Source organism: Abramis brama (assembly GCF_963993115.1).
Source record: "Abramis brama genome assembly, chromosome: 25".
NCBI lineage: Eukaryota > Metazoa > Chordata > Actinopteri > Cypriniformes > Leuciscidae > Abramis > Abramis brama.
In genome coordinates, this window is record NC_139987.1 from 24,470,486 (window position 1) to 24,487,830 (window position 17,345).

At 39.9% G+C, this 17,345-nt stretch overlaps 1 protein-coding gene across 5 annotated transcripts in view; it reads left to right on the forward strand.

Moving 5' to 3' along the window:
• zmiz2 (zinc finger, MIZ-type containing 2) overlaps positions 1-17,345 on the forward strand; it is a 47,098-nt gene that overhangs the window by 15,200 nt on the left and 14,553 nt on the right. For 4 of the 5 annotated variants that reach the window (XM_084104522.1, XM_084104521.1, XM_084104518.1 and 1 more), the window contains exons 2-7: positions 9,904-10,009; positions 13,491-13,605; positions 14,675-14,868; positions 15,440-15,623; positions 16,229-16,450; positions 16,675-16,866. In XM_084104522.1, coding sequence (XP_083960648.1) covers positions 9,960-10,009; positions 13,491-13,605; positions 14,675-14,868; positions 15,440-15,623; positions 16,229-16,450; positions 16,675-16,866 — 957 coding nt within the window. In that variant the 5' untranslated portion in view covers positions 9,904-9,959. Of the gene's footprint in view, positions 1-9,673; positions 9,809-9,903; positions 10,010-13,490; positions 13,606-14,674; positions 14,869-15,439; positions 15,624-16,228; positions 16,451-16,674; positions 16,867-17,345 lie in introns of those variants that run through there. The other variant, XM_084104520.1, reaches the window with a different exon arrangement.

A 17,345-nucleotide genomic window follows, 5' to 3' on the forward strand; every position in this document is an offset into this window, starting at 1 on the left:
ATGTGAGGAAGCGAAAGCGACAGTCAAAACACTGCCATTAGAGTAACATCTCTGCTACAATCCCAGCCGAAGCTCTTTTACAGCTCCGCGTAAGCCGCACGGCTAGCGTCGTTCTCTGATAACGGAGCAGAGGGACCGCTGTTGGCCAGCAGAAAGCTGTCTTAATGCAAGTCTCCATCGAGTGGCTCTGTCACCGTTCATCAGCCAAACCATCAGTCAGTCAACCTGTTTTTCCCTCTACACCAGCGAGGGAGAGAAAGACACTGCTGTGTGCAGAGTGAGTCACGTTGCAAGAGAGAGAGAGAGAGAGAGAGAGAGACACACACACACACAGCAGCTGAGCATTGAAGTCAGACAAGTTTATCAAGCGTAGGCCCTTGAACGAACCAGCCAGCTCTGCTTTTGTAAAGGACAGTCAGAGGCGTAACAAAGTCATTAAAGGAGAATCAATACGTTGTGATGCAATTTACATTCGGTGCTGCTCGATTCGAGCGAGCACAAACGGGGGAAATGGGTTTTAGAGCGGCGAGGCTTGGCCTCTTATAGACCGTTCACTGATGCCCGTGAAGAAATCTGATATCGGCCAAATGAATGTGCTCCATTGTGCACTTCCCCTCAACCTTTTCTGGTCCCCGAGAATGACGATGCAACTTGATTTCTTTGCTAATAACCTATGAACACTGGTGCGTTTCGGCTGCGTTCTCACATTTTCTGTGTCATAAAAATACAAGTGTAGGAAAGACGTTATTAATATGCTCAATTGTCTTTCCTAGTCGTTGTCCTCTAGGAATGTCTTGTTGGGAGGTTGAAGAGCAATTCTTTCCACCAAGAATATCTTCACAAGAGTTGTGATTTGCACTGGAGAACCCCAGGCCCTTGCAGGCGGAGGGAAGACGAGAAGCAGAAGTGTGTGTGTGTGTGATAGTTTTATGGTGATGAGGTAAGCCTCACGGCGACGGGCATCTCCCACCAACTTTGGCACCATAGAGAGGAAGGTGTTTTGTGGAGGAGATCGCTGAGGAATGGTGTAGATCTTGACCTGAGAGACCCTCTAAATCTGCTGAGTGAAGATAGTCACGGCCTGTTCTGTTCTACCGTTACGTACTCGCTCTCGTCTGGCGCCTTGCCGCTCCTCCAGAGTCAGACACAAACAAACCACTCGCAGATGTGTTATGAAACACGGATGCTCCTTGCATGCCATGCTGGTGATGTCATTGTAGTATCGTTTGGAATTTAGTCTCGTTGTTGTTGCATTTAAAAGGATAGCTCACTCAAAGATGAAAATGCAGTCATCATTTAATGAACCTCGTGTCATTCCAATCCCAAACCTGTATGACTGACTTCCTTCTGTTGAACACAAATATGATATTTTGACCAAATGCCAGTGTTGTGTATATGGGTCATTGACAAAGCTTCAAAAAAGGTGTTTTGAAATTATTATTTTTTTTTAAACAACTGATGCAATGCATATTTTTGAGTCATGAACAATGTGTTTAAACAAGTTTCAGTTGTTAAATAACACTTCAAAGTGTTTAAACACATTTTTTGACCGTTTTTATGTCAGGTCAAATTGTATACTATAGTTGTACCACCTGACATGGAAAGTGTACCAACCTTCCCATGCTTGAAATTAATACCAGTATTTGAGTGAGATCTACAAACCTTTTTACTCTGCCACAAGGATCAGTCGGGCTCCTCTGGATGATGCATTATCATGTTTACTGTTATTACCTTTTCAATTCATGATAAAAGAGCCATGTGTGTAGTTTTGCCACCCTGACATTTGAGAATATACAAATTGCTGGACAAAAGTTTTTCAATTATCTCAACAGCTTTAAAACTACTGATATGTATAATATGTGTTTAAATGAAAGGTTTAAAACCTAAAGTGATGCCCCATAGTATTTCGTTTTTAATGCTTTATTATTAAGACAACACTTTAAATAGTTTTTGTGGTCTGTTCATTTGTTGGGACAGTTGCACCATCTGACATATTGGGGTTTAAGATGACAAAACGTAAAATATGAATTTAAAAGAAACTAAATGGGTTTAAAAGGAAATGTACTTGGACACAAAAATATGCACATCATGTCATTGACCCATATATATATATATATATATATATATATATATATATATATACTGTATATGTGTGTGTACACATTTATTTATAAACATTTTTGGGTGAAATATCCCTTAAAGCTAGTTCTTCGTATCATAATTGGGCTAAATAATTAACTATAATAATTGACATCACCTGTCATAACATGAGAATCACTTTTAAACAAACTCTTGAAGTTAAACTTTTGAACTGAAATGACTCAGAATAATTGGATGCTGACATGCCGTTGAGTGTTAAGAAACCTACTGAACCTCTGGCGTCTGGCTTTGCTCTCATAGGTGTACACCAGGATGAGGCCGCGTGCAAAAACCGGTTGTTCTTCACTTTCTGTTTGCAACTAATGAATTTATTCAAAGGGAGGTGGCAGACGGGCTTGTACACACTCTTTAAGTACTCTGTTTAAGATATTCAAACAGCACCAAACACGGGCCTGGACAGCGAACAAATACAGCTGACCTACTCGGTGGCATGCTCTACGCACACAGACATCAGTGCTATACTGAGCTCCCCACTCCTGAACACAACTCCTCTATATCCATCGACCAACACTGGGATTCAAGTTACGTTTGCATATTTTTCCATGTCAGAGTCTTTGCTGTGCGCTGAACTTGCGTCACATGCAATCTGCAACAAGGCCTAAAGGTGAAGCGATGCAGGTATGATTTCAGCTGGGAACATTTGCTTTTTTGTCTCTTTACAAAGAATCAAATTTTCATCAGTTATGCTCATTACATTTCCATTTGTGGATCAGTGGTGGATGTTTGCTTCCCTGAGGGGGACACATTGAATGTCAATTTATCTGTACTTAAAACTGACCCAGCACTCCAACTTCAGCTGACGAGCCACAACACTTAGCAGCGGCGTGCTTTAACACGTTTTTGTTGCATTAATGCAGAAATGTATGCATTGATGTTGTTCTTCACAGCTCAGAGTCTGTAGGCGTCTTTTTTTTTTTTTATTAATGCACAATGATATTCATTATACTCTGTTCTTGCTCAAAGTTTCAACCGGGCATTCTTTGCTGGAGCTCCGTTGCTGGTGTTGAGACACTTTTAGCCAGCAAGCGTGTTTGCGTGTATTTGTGTGTGCACATGTGTGGAGGAATGCGTTATCAGGCCCAGCCTTCCTGTGGTTCCTAATCCTCTGTCCACCCCCCCAACCTCTCTCTCTCTCTCTCTCTCTCTCTCTCTCTCTCTCTCTCTCTCTCTCTCTCTCTCTCTCTGTGTTTGGCAGCAGCTTCTCCGCTCCGGCTTCAGCGACGTGGGGGAGGGGAGGTCTAACCATGTGACCCAAGGCGCTCCCCCATTTGGCTGGCAGACGAATTGTGGATTTTCGGACAGGCGGGTCTTTAGCTAACCACTGTTCATATTGATGCACTGCGATTGTCCTTTGCTTGAAATCACTGGCTTTCGGGTTTTGCAGATATGTTAACAAATGTCATACTGAATTTGGAAAGAGGGTGTTCTGTTGAAGTTGAAGCTGTGTTTTTCAATTTCTATTTTGTGTTTTGCACAGATTTCTGTCATAGCTCTTGTATGTGTTTGTATTAATTTAGCTGCAGTGAGTAATTTCCTTTTTCTCCAGAATTTTATACTTTTTACTTCTGTTTTAGTATTTTAGGGCTGCCAGTAACTGGCATTTATTTATTTTAAATAAATTGTATTATTATTATTATTACAGTTTATTTAAAACTAAAATTAATTTGTGGTCATTTTTGTGTTATTTTAGTTAGTTTCATGAAAATAAACTATCTATATTTATTTAATTATTTATTTATTGGTTTTCGTTCAATTTTCGTGTCAGCGACTTGTTCGGTTTAAACCAGACCGCTAGATGGTGGCAGCGTTATTAGCCATCCGCGCTCCTGAGAGCGGCCTTTCGATAGAATATGTACTGTACACATAACGTTCAGTAAAATAAACACACAACTAAAATGAAAGTTCAAAAGAACAGCATTTATCTGAAATGGAAAGCTTTTGAAACATTATAAATGTCTTTGCTGTAACTTTTAATCAATTTACTGCATCATGGTTGAATAAAAGTATTCATTTAATTTCTTTCCAAAAAAATAAAAAATTCTGACCCCAACTTTTGAATGGTAGTGTATAATGTTACAAAATCTTTCTATTTCAGATAAACGCTGTTCTTTTGAACTTTCTATTCACTTTCTATTTATCAAGAATTCTAAAAAAAAAATTGTACACAGCTGTTTTCAAGATTAGTTATAATAATGATGATAATGTATATTTCTTGAGCAGCAAATCATCATATTAGAATGATTCTGAAGGATCATGTGACACTGAAGACTGAAGAGTAATTATACTGAAAATTCAGTTTTGATCACCGAAATAAATTACATTTCTAAATATATTCACATGGAAAACAGTTATTTTAAATGGTAATAATATTTCACTGTTTTGGCAGTATTTTTGATCATATGGTGTTGTGTTATTTATGATTCTAAAATTAGATCCTCTTCCTAAAAAAGAAAACAAGAAATATTGGAATATTGGAATATATTGCCTTTCTTTCAGTATCGCAAAATATCGTATCGTAACCCCTGTATTGTGATATGCATTGTATCGTATAGCTCCATTTGGCACTGCTAACAGAAAATACACATTGTGGCATCAAAAATTGTCTGAAAATGTGGATTCAGGTGTGGTACAATAGTCCTTTTTTATCCCAGTCTTGATCGTTCCTGGAATCCTCTCCTAACCTGTGCTGTTTCAGGTTCTGTCCTCTGAAAGCGCAGTCCCTGTAGAGAGCTGAATCTGCACTTCATTTCAAGAGCGCTGACACACAGGCATTTCTACGGCCTATCAGAAATCAAAGACCTGCAAGCTTTTTGTGTGCGGCTTGGCAAAAAAAAAAAAAAAACGAGACGTTTCGTAGCCTTAATGGTCACACCCCTGCGGTGCCGTCTTGCATCCTCCTGTCCCAGACTGGATGATCCTGTTGGATGGGTACAGGGAGAGACATAGAGAGGCCTAAAAGTGTTTGGTGTGCTGCAAGAGAAGTAGGGTTGAGAAAGTTATAAGTGAGCGAAATGGTATGAGAAGTGAAGGATGGTCCACGTGTTGGAGAAAGGGAGGGAAGCCCAGCAGGAACAGGTCACTGTAGGCCAGGGGTGGAACTAGAGGAAAGGAGAGGAGGGGTTTAGATGGAGTCCAGCAGTAAAGAACAGGGTGTTCTGTTCATTCCAGGGCAAGAACTGTTTGTGCTGTTATCCGTCACACAGTGAAGGGAAAGCAATAAGCAAAGATGCTGAGCCGTGTTATTTCACGGCACAAAATAAGATCTGGTGCTTCAAAAGAGTGTGTGTGTCATTTGCTGAAGGTTTGAACAAACTTTGGCTTGTGGTTGCACTTGTCACGTGTGTGTGTGTGTGTGTGGTGTTGGGATGTTTACTTTGGTGGCCATGTTTTAAAAGACCTAATGTTTGAAATTGGATTTTTGTGGCTCGAGTCCAAAAACAAGTGTTTCTCTACTAGGAAAATGAACTCTGATTTCTGATGACTCATCTTGCACTTAGGGTCGTGTGCCAATTTTTGTCCAATCAGATGCTCTCTAGAATGAGAATGTAACATTGTAACGGCTAGAAGCAAGTTATGAAACTTGTTGCAATAGGTCAATAATGTCAACACAGGAAAGAAAGCCATATCATGGGGTCCTTAACTGTGTGTGTGTGTGTTCCTCACACGCACCATATTGTGTTTCCAGAGCGGATGGATTAGGTTGTCCACTGTTTGAATAGATGCTCCTTCATTGAAGGATTGTTCCAATATGAGAGATTAATGACTACAGGGGAGGGCTGAGCAGCACTGGGCTAATTAAGCGCCATTAATGATCATCACTCTGCAGTAATTAATCTGGAGAGCTATAAGGTAATGCATTTCATAGATACAACCTCCAAAACTAGGGATGCAACGATACCATTTTTTCAGAACCGATCCGATCCAATAAAAAAAATTCTGAGTATCGGCCGATACCGATCCGTACCGATACCAGCGCAGTTTTTTTTTAATCAAGTAGAATTTCTATAACTCTGTGTTGAACTGATAATAAGAACTGAAAAAAGAAAAACAACAACAAAAAATATATGATCATAATCTGACATAAATGCTATTATAAACTAGATTAGTGGATAATTCAGCAGTAAAATTTAGTCTAGAAAAATCACGAGTGCACAATAATTGTATAAAATTTGAACATTTTGTGAAAAAAAATGTTTAGTGGGGAACAAATTAGAGACAATAAGTGTAGCACTAAATCTGGTAAAACTTTACACATTGCTCTTTGTATTGTTATAAAATACATTCATGAAAAACAACAACAAAAATCAAAAATATAAGTTATTTTATTGCCTACAATAAAATTGAGACATTTTTTAAATGTATAGCACAGCTGTTTAATGAGGTAGCAACATAATAGATAGGACAGAACAAGAACGGCTATTGATAATGTTTCATTGCGTCACTGTATTATGATATGAAAGGCTCCAATACAAAGCGCTTATGCGCATCCCGAGCGCAGAATGATGCGCTTGAAGTAACACGAGTTACAGCGCGCAGCGCGTCGAGTTCGCATTGAAAAGTTTAAAGCACAAAGAAAAGACATATTGATGCGTAGTGTATTATACAGTATCTATCTATGCAATAGTCTATTCAGCATTTTCTTTTAACAGTTTTAAATTTCAGTTACTGTGCGGGTGAAGAACAAATAGTACCTGACTTTACTCCAGTGTTGTGATCTAACAGACACCCGGTAGAAAGTAACATGATTAAGGTACAGCAATAAAGTTCAGCAAGATAAAGTTGTTTTATGCGAAACCATAGATTTATCTACAGATCAAGTATAATAATAGTAACATTGAATCATCTTGGAGAGAGTTTCATCGTGTTAACTGTCTTAACCGAACGCGACGCGCTGTTTGAATGCTGAATGGAGAATGATTGACAGCCACAGCTGAGGGAAACGTTTACGTGATCTTGAATTTAACGACTTAAATATTAATTTATATCTCACATTATACTATATAATGGCTTCAGAACACTTATAATATTGTGCACGAAAACTTATGGTGCTTTATAATGTTTGTGTGCCTTTTGTGGGGCTTAACAATAACACTGAATAGTATACGCACAATATCGGATTTGGATCGGCCTCGTCTGACCGATACCCGATCCGCCAAAAATGGCAGTATCGGAGCCGATACCGATACTGAGTATCGGATCGGTGCATCCCTATCCAAAACCAGTAAAAAGCATTTTGGCATGTTGAGATTAAAATGTAATGCTAATCTGCATGCTAATCTTGGTCATTATTTTCTAAATATAAATATTCTAAATATTGTTTGTTTTTTAAATATATAGTTTTATTTTTGTACCAATTATTTATTAATTTTAGTTTAAATAAAAACTTTTTTTATATATATCACCTAGTGTATTATTTTTAATCTATTATTATTTTATATATCATTTATCATTTTTATTGCAATATAATAATTTATTGTTGAAATGTATTAATTTTTATTATATATAAAAATGATATGACATTTTTCTTTCTGTAAAATGATGAAGGGTCTCCATTAATGATGATTCTCCATTAATCAACAAGGACATTTGTGTTTAATGTTTTAAATCAGCCTAATCAAACCAATAATAACCACACAAAAAAAAAAAAATATTTTGTTTGTGATCACCTATATATTATGCATCCTTAGTTGTAAGAACATGCATCAACCATAAATAGGCAAATCATGCAGTATAGCATCGCAAAAGAGGCTGAAATCAGACACAGGTTTAATAAACATCTCTTTACACGGACGAGCTGGCGTAATTGCTAATGAAAACTGCCACACAAGCATGTAAATATTGCTAAGCCTGCTTCAGTCAAGTGGTTATCAAAACACAACAATGGAGGATCTCATTTTGTCGCTGCCACCCACCTCCCTTTCTCATCCTCCGCTCGATCCTCTCATTATCCCTGTAGGTGAAGCTCGTTCTGATCAACTCTGGCACTCCTCTGAGTGTCTCTTCTTCCAGCCCCCCCTCGACTCAACAGCGTTCATCCACCTTTCTTTTCCAGCTGTGGGGTGTCTGACCTAAATCTGTGAGGAAGGAGAAGAAAATGGAAGCAGAGAGGGATGTTAAGGGGAGAGTGTTAGAGGTGTGGAGCGGCTGACAGACATTGATGTCGGCGACAAATGACTGATTTTAATTATTATTATTTATTTATTTTATTTATAATTATTATTATTTTTAATTATTCTCCACAAATAATTAATAAAATTTGTCATTAATGTTGGTGTCTGACTTAAAGAGGGATGTTAAGGGGAGAGTGTTAGAGGTGTGGAGCGGCTGACAGACATTGATGTCGGCGACAAATGACTGATTTTAATTATTTTTTAAATATTTGTATATATATAAATAAAAAAAAGACATGATTCTCCACTAATAATTAATCAAATTTGTTGTTAATGTTGGTGTCTGACCTAAAGAGGGATGTTTAGGGGAGTGTGTTAGAGGTGTGGAGCGGCTGACCGCCATTGATATTGGCGACAAATTACTGATTTTAATTATTATTATTTATTTATTTTATTTATTATTATTTTTAATTATTCTCCACAAATAATTAATAAAATTTGTCATTAATGTTGGTGTCTGACTTAAAGAGGGATGATGAGGGGAGTGTGTTAGAGGTGTGGAGCGGCTGACAGCCATTGATATTGGCGACAAATTACTGATTTTAATTATTATTATTTATTTACTTTATTTACAATTATTATTATTATTTTTAATTATTCTCCTCTAATAATTAATGAAATTTGTCGTTAATGTTGGTGTCTGACCTAAAGAGGGATGTTGAGGGGACAGTGTGTTAGGGGTGCGGGGCGGATGACAGCCATTGACGTTGGCGGCAAATTAGCATGTGTGCTAATCAAGCTTCACCCCCGAGAGTGGAGACAGACGGAGAGGCAGTGGGGTGGGGCGGAGGGGGTCTTGTTGTCATTATTAACGTTGTTCAATCTAAATGGACACGCACAAAGAAGCACCCTCTTCGGTCAGAACAAGCTCCCTGATCGCTTAAATAATTGAGCGGGGTTGAAGGTGTTATCTTTGCAGAGGGCTCGGATCTCAAAGTGGCGGCAGCCATGAGAACCTCCGCTTTTCCACATCTTTTCTTTTTTGAAATCAAAGCGCTATAAATAGCCCTCTCCGTCCTTCCCTCCCTCCCTCCCCCCCCCCGGATCCTTCCGTCGACGCAGAGCGTGAGGATCCTGCAGCAAGACGTAGCGTTCGGGTCGTCCACGTCGAAACGCACGGGTTGCGACCCGTTGCTCTGTTTTAAAGCTCTCGCTTTGCACCGGCTTTTGTCTCGGGCAATGCAGTCTGGAGAATTCTCACACACTGACTGCGGTGCAGCAGCCCGAGAGATGCCACATGCTGTCAAATCTTGCTCCTTTGTGTGCGGCGCTGGCTGCTTTTTAAACTGTGATTGGTGGAAAGGCTCCAACTCGAGGAAACGATTGCAAAACCCACCCTATGAAAGCACGGAGAAAGATGTGCTGGCGCAGTCAGTTGTTGATTAACCCCTCGTGCCTCTGGGCAGAACCGCAGCCATCTGAGAGCCCTGCGAATGAAATTGGTTAAAGCCACTACAGCGGCAGAAGCTTCTGTCTCAGTGAGTCGAAGCGGAAACAGAGCCTTTGTTTTGATTGAGTCCTGTCACTCTAACGTGTCTGTCTTTCTTTCTTTCTTTCTTTCTTTCTTTTGCAGACTGCCTGCTAGGTTGAGGAGATTCGGGGTGCCCCATAGACCCCTAGCTTCCTCCGATGAACCCCATCAACTCCATGAAACCTGCCCTGCCTCCAACGCCACACAGGTCAGTATCTCCTGCACGCCGACTGCGAGTCAAAGTGTGAAACGCCCACTGTTTCCTCTCTAACGACATTGAACTCTCAAACCCCCTCAAACTGACACCTGCTTCCCTGAGCGCTGCATCTAACAGTCGAAACACCACCGCTGATGTTTTGATTGTTGATTTTGCATATTTTAACTACTGTTTGGTAATAGCTTCAGGGAAGCAATGCGTTTTAATTGTTTTGCAGTCTTATCTGGATGAGATTAGCCTTGGCGTGCAGTTCAATTGTGTTTATTTCCCTCTTATGAATTAGGTTGTTGTTTATGCACACTTGTAAAATTAAAGGTTCTTTGATGGTTCTCAGGTTTATTTTTAACGGGAAATTACACCTAAAATTGACTAATCTGGCATTTACTCACCCTCATGTTGTTTCAGACCCATATGACTGACTTTCTTCTGTGGAACACAAAAGGAAGTTAAGCAGAATGTCAAACATGATGTTAATCACACAATGCACATAAATAGTTTAAATTTCTATTTTATGTGAATATAGTATTTTATTATGTGACTAACATCTATTTCTTGTGTGTGTTCCACTGATGAAAAGAAGTCATACAGGTTTTGGATGACATGGGTGTGAGTAAATGATGACAGAATTTGCATTTTTTTTGGCTGAACAACCCTTTTAAGAATGCTTAATTCTCCAAACCAGCAAAGAGAAATATACAACCTAATTGCTTAATGTGCTTTGGGTATTTTTAAAGTAGATTTTAAGCTTTCATAGTAATTTGGTCTTTTAAATATTTAGTACACGGTGCACTGCAGGCTCCGGTAGGTAGGTGTACATGGCACATTTTCATAAGTTTTAGTGATATTTGAGCACATAAATGGAATTATGTTGCTTTAGAGGCGATAATGAAGCAAACAGTCTGAATATGTAAAGTTGTCTTTTCGCTCTCACCGCAGTAAACTGAAGATAAATTGCCCACGGCAGCACTTGCATTGGGGCCCAAACTGAATCCGCACGCCCACATCTTCTCCTATTATTTGCAGAGCTCTCAATCAGCTTGAGTGTTGAGTTTTTTTTAATTTTGATTGGCTGCTTCGTCTTTCAGCGGCTGATTGGCTTCTAGAGGGTTTGGCTTTGAAACCACAGTTTCCTGTTTCACAGAGAAGGGGTATCTGGTGGTTTTCCTGCAGAGGAACTTTAAGAGAAACCTCTGCCTCCTATGGAATGTCTCTAAGCTTGCCGATAGTTCATTTTGTTTACTTGCTAAAGCAGTGCAATGACCAGCCTCAACGAGACGCACGCTTTGAGCCTTTGTCGGAACCTCAATATCCTGTGGGCCGCAGGCCAGTGGATACTTCGCCGCAGATCAAAGTGGAAATGTGTCAAGAAGGGGATCTTGTCTTTCTACGAGGGCTTTAAAAAGAGGAGTCTTTCATGTGGCAGTGGGGTTGAGGTGTCTTGGGTCAGTCTGGGTGAGAAGCTGTTCAGAGCCAGTTATCACTCAATAAACCCTCGCAGGTTTAATTTTCTTGATACTCTTGTTGCCGCTTGGATAGGTTTTACCTGGAATGCTCCCTTTTGGTGTCCAAGGTTTTTTGCCAATCCTTCCAATGAGTGGTTACTAGAGATAATTTACTGGCCACTGTACTTAACTGTACTTAGATTTTTCATTTGAAATAAATAAATATATGTGTATGTGTGTGTGTGTGTGTATATATATATATATATATATATATATATATATATATATATATATATATATATATATATATGTATATGTATATATATGTGTGTGTATGTATGTATATATACAATATATATACAATATATTGCAATGCATCACAATATTGCAAGTGAATTGCTGCTGAAACTGACAAAAACACAAGAGACACATTTCTGAGCTTATTTAGTGGACTCACCTTTTTGTTAGACTATAAGAAATCTTATGAATGTGCAAGTATTGGTACTCAGTTTTCATGCAATATGGAAAGAAAAAAAAAGTATACTAGCAAAGTGTGACTAGTAGTAAAAGCCTAATATTGTCATTGTTCAGTGCGTCATATACTAGTAAGTATATTGAGAGACTTTTTGTTATTTTAAAAAAAAATATTTTTGCTCATGTACATTGGTTAACATGCAAGGCTTGTCTGTAAGATGTTTTTGTAAGAAGTCTCTTCTGCTCATCAAGGCTGCATTTATTTGAAAAATACAGTAAAAACAGTACTTTTGTTTAAAAGAACTATTTTAATATCTGTTAAAATGTAATTTATTCCTGTGATCAAAGCTGGATTTTTAGCATCATTACTCCAGTCTTCAGTGTCACATGATCCTTCAGAAATCATTCTAATATGCTGAATATTGCTTAATATTTTTGTGGAAACATGACCTTTTTTTTCTACATACTTTGATGCATAGAAAATAAATCCAGAAGAATGTCATTCATCTGATATAGAAATCTTTTGTAACATTATAAATATCTTTACTGTCACTTTTAGTCAATTTGATGCATCCTTGATTAATAAAAGTATTAAAATATTTACTGATGTTTGCATGTTACAGTTCGATCAGGTCATAAAACAAGTTACCAGCCAACTCTGCTTTATCTCATATTGGTCATTTTGGCCTCAGTTCCTATAGTTTTTGTCCTTAATGGGCACATTTCTATCCGTCAAGACCTTGTTTCTAATTTGTAAGCACCCCTAAAATGCATGTAGATGCGAGTTCTGTTAGAGCCATATGAGTGCACATTTTTGCCCTTTAATGTATGGGTAGAGTAGACACCATATTTAACTTGACACAAATGAAAAAGAGGCTTTGAAGGGTAGATTGCACAGTGTCGTAAATCATGTCTAATTTTGACATGCTTTTCAGAATGTTTTTTTTTTTGTTGAAGATGTACGTAGTACAACTGATTGAACATTCATCCCTCACAGCCTCGTTGTAATTCAAGTCGAAGTAAATATGGCGTTGACTCTAACTAAGGTGCGTTTCCATGTTCTAATCAGCATGTGATGTAGTTTGGCTAATTATGGAAAGATGGAGAGCGATTATTGAGAGCGATCTGGTTTGATCCAGTTACACAGAAAACAGTAGATACACACACACACACACACACACACTTACTCTCTCACCCCCCTCTCCCTTGGCATCGTTACTCTTTCCTGTCTCTAAGTGACTGTGGAGTCGCCATGGAAACATTGTGCCGAGTACCTCCAGATCATGTGGCTGTGGCACGTCTGAAGTCGCAGAAAGATCCTCTCTCTCTCTCTCTCTCTCTCTCTCATATACACACACTTCACACCATATGCTGATATCATACCAAGGCAAAAGATGTAGATGGAATATAATGTGGATCTGGCTGTGGATAATACGAGGCAGATCAGTGAAAAGTGAATTAAGAGCTTTTTGGAGAGGAAGCACTTGGACAATGCATTGCATTAATACACAATGCATTAATAACCCCGGTGTCTGTGTGTTTCTCTCGCCCCGCAGTGACGCCTCTTACCCATATGATCCTGTCCCCTGGCAGCAAGGCCCCAATCAGCCTGCCGGCTCCCTCTCTGTGGTAACCACAGTGTGGGGGGTAACCAATCCTTCACCCAGCCAGGTAAGGAGGAGTGATGACATCACCAGCTTGTTTACCTCAAAGCAGAGAGAGCACTGCATGTTCCTGGGATGTCCTAGTCATGTCTGGTTCTCAAACAAAACGTTATTTTTCGTTTGAATTTTGTTGTTGTCAATGAATCAGCATTCAGAGTTGTTCTTGTTTAATTGAGAAATACTTAATAAATATAGTAATTAATAAATATTCAATCCTCCAATCTTTAAAAGAATGAATGAATAATTAAAAAAAATGGGTTACACTTTATTTTAAAGTGTCTTTGTTACAGTGTAATAATACATTTAAGTACTGAGTAATATTAAGTAACTACATGTACTTACTATAGGGTTAGGATTAGGGGTTGGTTTGGTTTAGGGTCAGTTGCATGTAATTATGCATAATTTATAGTTATTACTTTAGTAACTACATGTAATAATGACACTGTAAAATAAAGTGTTACCAAAAAATGTATTATTAATAAAAATCCCTGAATCAAAACATCATCTCTTTTAGTCATGTCCAACTCATACTGATACTAGTGAAATTTTACAATTTCAAAACCTCAGCAATAACTAATATGTTATTAAACACACTACTTGTATTTAAAAAAAACAAAAACAATTAGATAATTGAACAGTGCGTTGTCAAAGTTAATATTGTGGCTTTATATACTGTATGGTCAGACACTCGCGTGTGTCATTAGATTATTAACATTTTACCAAAATCAAGCTCAAATGGATTTCACTCACGAAGCACGATACAGGAGGTGTGGAGTTATGAGGTTTGAGGATCCAATGACGTTACGAGGTTTAGTCACAAGCCCCTTTTTAATGCTTTTTATTGGTTAAATATTTGCAAAACCCACAGGCAGACGTAAAGGGAGACCAATAGCAATGATTTATGAAATTACGAAATATGGAGATTTCCACCCGAAAGTGACGATATATGGTATTATAATAATAATAATAATAATATATAAAATGTAAGATATATCAGCAAGTAATACCAAACGAAAAACGTGTTCAATTACATTTATGACTGAGCTAAAAAATAATAGTAATTCTCTTTTCGCCAGGTTTTTGGTGCTCCCATGGGTCCAGGCGGAAACTCAGCCGGTGGTCACATGATGCCTGGCAACAGCCCGGGAATGAACTCCCCGCAGTTCATGAGCCAGCAGGGCTACCCCGAGCCCAACAAGGGCTACATGCAGCAGAGCATGTACGGCCGGCCCAGCGGGGGATACCCAGCCGGACCTGGATATGGGGGCAGGTGAGAGAAAGCAAATACTGTCCATGCGGTTTGCATTTATGAGTGTCTGTGTGATTGTGTGGCTGTATTTAGTCTCTGCTCCTCGTGGGAGTTGCGTGACGTGGGCAGTTAGTGGACGTCACTGCAATGGGGGATGTGTGCGCTGTAATGTCCCACCCCTGCGCTGACTCAGAAACACACTCACATGGTTGCGTCCCTTAAGATCAATTTGCATCGCAATAAATCTTTTGAATCACTGACTCGGAGCAGTCAGCATCCTTGCTGCCACGACAACGTGAATAATCAGTTCCACTTACGCCACCTCCTACAAATATGCCGGGTCACATTTTCGAGCATTTTATAACATGAATGGGATGCTCTACATCAGTGCTTCTCAAACCTTTCCTGGGGGTTTCACCTTTTGTTATGTCTCCCTCATCAGACACACCCAACTCAAGTCTTGCGGTCTGTACTAATGAGCTGATCAGTTGAATCAGTGTGTTAGGTGAGGGAGACATGCTAAATGTGCATTGGGTCCCCAGGACAGGTTTGAGAACCACTGCTCTCCATAACCTGGTTGTCTTCTCTTTAGTTACCCCAATAACGGAGGGGGTTCCCTCGGGATGCCGCCCCACGGAGTTCGTCCGCCTACCGACTTCACCCAAGCGGCCGCCGCTGCTGCCGTAGCCGCCGCCGCTGCCACGGCAACAGCCACCGCCACGGCAACAGTCGCTGCGATACAGGAGAAGCAAAACCAGGAGCTGAACTACGGTCCGGTAAGCGACCTGACTTATTTGTGTTCACATTATGTGCGGTTGACCTTTGTTGTTGTGAACTGCACTAAAGGGAAGGTCATTGGAATAGATCTCCACATGCTTAAATGTTTTGGAAATAAATAGTGTCCCCTTGTTTAATATCTGGTTTTTTTTGTCGTTTTTTTTTAAATGCTGTTAATCTGATTGCTGATCTTTTTCTTTTTTCTTTTTGTGGTTAATGCTTTGCACTCCACTTCAGCAATCTTGTGTGACACACAGTAACCTCTGATTTCATTGCGCTCAAATCGCCCCCTGCTGGACGAATGCGGATAAACAAGCCCTGATTCCAAAAACATGGCTTTAATTATTGCAACAACAAAAAAAAGCAAAGTATTTTCCCCTCATTTTTCCAGCAGATTTCATATGCCGTCTGTCTGCCTTGGTTTAGATGGCAGACATCATGGCCACACAGGACTTTGATTGTTTACGGTGGTGACCTAGTTGCCGTTTCCCTTTCATGCCCAGGGCCCGACGGCCATAAGTTACGGCAGCAGGCACGTCTCCAGCCATTGTTACCCAACGCTGGTTCTGATGGGTGTGGATCTCTGTGTTGTTTTGCTCTACAGATGGGTGGTGCTTCCTCTTACAACACCCAGTTCCTGTCGCACTCTGGACCCCGTGGGCCGCCCGGCATGGCCCCCTCCGGGATGGTCGGCTCCAGACCTCCTTCCATGGGACCCATGTACACACAGCAGGGCCAGAGGTTGCCACAGCATCCCGTCTACCAAGGAGGCCAGCAGGGTCCTCCACGTCACCAGCAGGGCTTGAAACGCCCCTACAACTCCGATGTGAGTGGAGACTCGCTGTTCACCAACTTGACCTTTCAGATGTCACAGTACAAGCTAATATTTTTCAAACGGTTTTTTGTTAGGGTCAATATTACAAACTAGATGTTAAAGACAATCTGTTTGAGGACTCAACATGATAAAACCTAATTTAAAAGTCTAAAAATATGAGCATGGTGCTGACAACTTGCTTCAATCCTGGAATGATTGTTGTTCATTTCTTACAGGGATTTCCGGGACAACAGTACGGTCCCGGTATGGGAGCTGGGAGCCCGTACCCAGGCCAGCCCATGCAGTACCATCCTGGGCCACAGCGGTCCGCTCCTTCCCCGTCTTACCCAACCCACCGAATGCCCCTCCAGCAACCCAATATGGGCCAGTATCCTGCAGGACCAGGAAACCCCAGCCAGTACTACAAGGTACAAAGATCAGTATTGCTCATACATACAGTTAGTATTTGAAAAAAAGCCCTGCTATGATTAAGCAAGACACTTCAAATCAATTTAGGTACTTTCTGAACGTTATAGTCATATTTTTCCGTTTGAAAGCTATCAGAAAGCTTTCACTTGCAAATCGCAGCACATTGCAGGCTGCTTGCAGTATCATGTTTCCCAAAGAACAGGTTTCTTTTGTCCGTATTAGTGACAAACAAGCTGCCGTTTTTCGAGAAACACACTGGCATTTGATACTGACGAATACAGCAATGAACTTTAAAGAGGCAACTAGTCGTGAAAAGATTTTTTGGTAGTACCAGTGAAACCCGAACCAACCCAGGTGGTTTAAATTCCATTCTGGGTTTGGAATTACAGCGGTAGATTATCACCATTGTCATACCGCTGAAGTGTGCACTTTTACATGCTCAGGGTCCTTTCCAAAACATAGTGTGCCTTGCCATGCT